The 5,235-nt window shown below is 33.4% G+C and overlaps 1 protein-coding gene across 3 annotated transcripts in view; it reads right to left on the bottom strand.

The window, feature by feature from the left end:
* Cfap47 (cilia and flagella associated protein 47) overlaps positions 1-5,235 on the bottom strand; it is a 246,663-nt gene that overhangs the window by 192,036 nt on the left and 49,392 nt on the right. For 2 of the 3 annotated variants that reach the window (XM_050129779.1, XM_050129780.1), the window contains exon 20: positions 3,144-3,288. The exons of the other annotated variant lie outside the window; for it this stretch is intronic. In XM_050129779.1, the coding sequence (XP_049985736.1) occupies positions 3,144-3,288 (145 nt within the window). The remainder of the gene's footprint in view (positions 1-3,143; positions 3,289-5,235) is intronic. 3 annotated transcript variants of the gene reach the window in all.

The following is a 5,235-nucleotide window of genomic DNA, read 5'->3' as shown; positions in this document are numbered from 1 at the left end:
TTTTTTCAATAAAAATAATAATAAATAATAATAAAAAGAATCAAATAATAATAATTTAAAAAAAAACTAAGAAACAAGCTGGTGTAGCTATCCCAATATGTAACAAAATAGACTTGAAACAAAACCAATCAAAAGGGGAAACGAAGACATTTTGTATTTGTCACAGGAAAAATCCATCAAGAGGAAATCTCAATACGAACGATCTGTGCCTCAAATACCCAGGCACTGTCATATGGAAACAAACAAAACCAACACTACTAAAGCTTAAACCACACATTAAACCCCAAACACTAATAGTGAGAGACTTTAACAACCCAATATCACCACTGACTGGGTCTGCCAGACAGAAACTTAACAGAGAAATACGGGAACTAACAGATGTTATGTCTCAAATGGGATTTTGAGACCTCTATAGAACATTCCATCCAAACATAAAAAAAATATACCTTCTTCTCAGCACCTCATGGAAACGTCTCAAAAATTGATCACTTACAACGTAACAAAGCAAACTTCAAAAGATACAAAAAGTTGTAATAACACCATGTATCTTACTGGATCACCATGTCTTATAATCAGAATTCAACAGAAACACTAATTTTTAAAAGCCCACAAACACATGGAAAATAAATAGTGCTCACCTGAGTCACAAATAAGTCAGAGAAGAAATAAAGAAAAAAAATTAAAGACTTCCTAAAATTCAACAAAAATGACCACACAACATAACAAAATTTTTGGGACACAATGAAAGCAGTGTTAAGAGGAAAGCTCATAGCACTAAATGCCTACATAAACAAACTGGAAAAATCTCACACTAGTGAGTTAACAGAACACCTGAAAACTCTAGAACAAAAATAAGCAAAGTCACTCAAGAGCAGGAAATAATCAAATTGGGAGCTAAAATCAACAAAATAGAAACAAAGAAAACAATACAAAGAACCAATGAGACAAAGAATTGGTTCTTAAAGAAAATCAACAAAATAGACAGACCTTTATCCAAACTAACCAAAAGGCACAGAGAGAATATCCAAATTAACAAAATCAGAAACGAAAAGTGTAACATAACAACAAACATGGGGAAAATCCAGAGAATCATCAGCACATATTTTGAAAACCTATACTCCACAAAACTGAAAAATTTAAAAGAAATGGACAATTTCTTTATAAATACCACTTTCCAAAATTAAATCAAAACCAGATAAGCAAATTCAATAGGCCTATAACTGCTAAAGAAATAGAGTCATCAAACCCTTCCAAACAAAAAAAGCCCAGGACCAAATGGCTTTAGCATAGAATTCTACAAGATTTTCAAAGAAGAACTAATACCAATACTCCTCAAATTGTTCCACAAAATAGAAACAGAAGGAACATTGCCAAACTCTTTTTATGAGGCTACAATTACCCTGATACCCAAACAATACAATGGCATTACTAAGAAAGAGAATTACAAACCAATCCCACTCATGAACGTTGATGCAAAAATATTCAATAAATATTGGTTAACCTATTCCAAGAACACATCACAAAAATCATCCATCATGGAATATACTTAAATAAAATAAAGGCAATATACAGCATGCAAATTGCCAACATCAAACTAAATGGAGAGAAACTCAAATTGATCCCACTGAAATCAGGAGTAAGACAAGGTTGTCCACTCTCTACATATCTATTCCATATGGTTCTTGAGTTGTTAGCTAGACCAGTAAGACAACAAAAGGAGATCAAGGGAATAAAAAATCGTAAAAGAAGCAGTCAAATTCTCACTATTTGCTGATGAAATGATAGTTTACATAAGCAACACCAAATATTCTACCAAGGAACTTCTTCAACTCATGAACACTTTCTGGAATGTGGTGGGATACAAGATTAAACAAAAGAAATCAGTAGCCCTCTTTTACACAGATGATAAATTGGCTGAGAAAGAAATCAGAGAAACATCACCCTTCACAATAGCCACAAATAGCATAAAATATATTAGAGTAACTCTAACCAAACAAGTGATAACCTGTACGACAAGAACTTTAAATCTTTGAAGAAAGAAACTGAAGAAGACACCAGCAAATGGAAAGATCCTCTATGCTTTTACGTTATCAGGGCCTGTCCGTTCATTCCTGGTAGTTCAGAATCGAAATAACCACACAGAAACTATATTATTTACAGTACTGTTTGGCCAATAGCTTAAGCGTCTGTTTAGCAAGCTCTTATCCATTTCTGTTAATCTGTGTAGGACCAACTGTAGTTGCCTTATTGTACATAATATCATAGTCTCCTAGATTGTCAACGTACTTTTTCCTCTTGTTCCTTCAGGATTAGAGATAACAGCAGCTTCCACTCACTTTCTGTTTCTTTTAATACTGCCCTAGACTCCACACACAATTCATTTTCTAAGATCGATTTAGTTAAACCCTCTCAGTGAATTATCTACTTGTTGCTGAGACTCTAACAGATAACCTTACTTTTCACTTCTTAAGATCACAGAAAATGTCTTAGTTACCTTATAGATTTAGTCTAATGTTTAGTATAAATTGGGATTTACCAGCTATTTACTGATGGAGAATTAACTAAGTCAATTGGAAGAACACTTTTTCTGTAAGGGTTCAAATAAATACTCTATACTTTGTGGGACATGATTTCTGACCAAACTTTTCAATTCTGTCCTTTTAGCATGAAAGCAGCAAAAAGGAAAAGCCAAATACATCTATATTCTAATAAAACTTTGTTTATAAGATAAGTTCAAATCAGATTTGCCCCACAAGGCTTAGTTACTAACTTCTGAATTAAAAAAAGAAACAATATACTCATAAAAGTATATACTTCATTTAAGCCAAAATAAACATAATGACTCCTGACATGAGTAAACATAGGGGGAAGACTGCATATAATTTTGAGAACATAAATTAACAATTATATTTTCAGTTATAGCATAATCATTTATATGCCATAATTGCTATATGAAGCTAATTAATAAAAACAACAATGTATCATGCTGTGAAAGTGTTCTAGTAATATAACATACTTAAATTAATAAAATCATAACAAATATGAAACATAACTGAACTGCCATTGTCATATGTTTTTAATGATTTTATCTTAGACATTTTAAAACTACTTTACTTTATATTATTGCAGTATAAAACATATACCTGGATTCCCCTTAAAATCCATTGCAAAAAGTGGGAAGTCTTTTAGATTAAACTCCACTTTGGCCCTTGTCACACCTTTGTTTTTTATTAAAAATGGAATAACTCCTGTAGTGCCAACATAGGTGCCACTGAAATTAAATACATTCTAAAATCAAAAAAAAAAAATAAAAATTAGAAAGTGGAACGATGTTTTACAAATATGTATAGTCAAATTTGCATTTTGATATTTGTCATGGTGATTAACTGCCAAATGTATCTCTATGAAACTTTTATCTTTCTCTTCCCTACATCCTACATGTAAAATACCAAACCCCGATAAACTTGTTCTTCAACCTTTTTACTAGACTGTATCTGTTTGATAATTGTATATAGTCAAATGCAATAATTTCTAGATTTTTATTTTCAAAAATTCTTCCCTTCAATAACTGAGTCACAAACTCCCTCATTTATATTTCCTACCATCAACAGGACAAGATTCAAGTTCATAGGCAGTACTCAAAGTTTTCCAAGTTCTTCAGTGTCCCATATTCTAGCCTCATCTAAGCTCTTTGCTCTTTCTTTTTTTTTTTTTTTTTTTTTCGGTTTTTCAAGACAGGGTTTTGCTGTGGTTTTGGAGCCTGTCCTGGAACTAGCTCTGTAGACCAGGCTGGTCTCGAACTCACAGAGATCCGCCTGCCTCTGCCTCCCAAGTGCTGGGATTAAAGGCGTGTGCCACCATTGCCCGGCTTTCTTTGCTCATTCTAAAACTTATTATTTCAGTAAGCTTTGATTTTGCATTTCAAACTAACACTAGATATTTCAACCTTAATCATGGTGTTTCTACTGCCAGAAAGACCCTTCTCCAAAATGTAGTTATCTAAAAAGCTCAAATAAACCACAATTAATTACACTGTGGTAAGGGTGACTTATTCCTTATGCTTATCTTCCTGGTGACATCACAATATCTGTTCACATATCTGATTCTTATATTTAAGAACAGGATTCATTTTCAAAGACAAGCACATGTCTTTTTGTCCTTGTGTGTATCCATGTCTATATGTACACTAGATGCTTACTGAATGAACATGAACTCATGTTCATATACCAAGTACATACCATTATGGAGTTACTATAAGATCAATTCCTTAGCAAATGAAGCACACAGAACATTAAAAGGACAGAGTGACAACAATTTTGTAATATTGTGTAAAATACTTAATTACTATCAAAGACAAATGTTTCATTTAAAATATCAACTTGTTGCTGTTGTTACCACTATTACTTTAAAATGATTTTTATAAAACGTCAAGGCTGGTATCTAATTTTTAATCCTTCAACATTAGCCTAGTGAATGTTACAATCACAAAAATTGGAGAGTAAATTATTTTTATATTTTAAAATAAGGACTTACTTATAAATACAGATAAAGTAATATAACTTATTCTATTAATAGTAATGTGTAGTGTGCCCCAAAATGGATTTAGCATGAGAAAATAGAGTAATAAAATCCTCAATGTTCAATATTTCCCATAGAGTATACTATATAAAAAGAAAAGATAGTATTGAATCTTTCATTTTCCCTTTTAATGAAATATAATATTTTTCACACACAACACATCCTGATTATGGCTTCCCTTCCTTCTGCTCCTATGAATTCCTCTGCACGTTCCCTCCCATCTGGATCTACCCCACTATTATTAGATAACAAAATGATTTCTATAGGAAATAATAAAATACAATTAAATTATAGTAAGGCAAAAATATTAGACTTGGACAAAGCAAACAAATATAAAAGCCTAGGACCACGGGGGGTGCACCCACCCACTGAGACAGTGGGGCTGATCTATTGGGAGCTCACCAAAGCCAGCTGGACTGTGACTGGAACAGCATGGGATAAAACCAGACTCTCTGATCATGGCGAACAATGAGGACTGATGAGAAGCCAAGGTCAATGGCAAGGGGTTTTGATCCTACTTCATGTTCTGGCTTGGTGGGAGCCTAGCCAGTTTGGATGTTAACCTTCCTAGACATGGAGGGAGGGGGGAGGACCTTGGACTTTCCACAGGACAGGGAACCATGACTGCTCTTTGGATAGGAGAGGGAGGGGGAGAGG

Source organism: Alexandromys fortis, unplaced genomic scaffold (assembly GCF_014885135.2).
Source record: "Alexandromys fortis isolate MF-2015 unplaced genomic scaffold, M_Fortis_MF-2015_v1.1 scaffold_313, whole genome shotgun sequence".
Lineage (NCBI taxonomy): Eukaryota > Metazoa > Chordata > Mammalia > Rodentia > Cricetidae > Alexandromys > Alexandromys fortis.
Note: the sequence above shows the minus strand (reverse complement) of the source record. Positions and strands in the feature narration are given on the sequence as shown.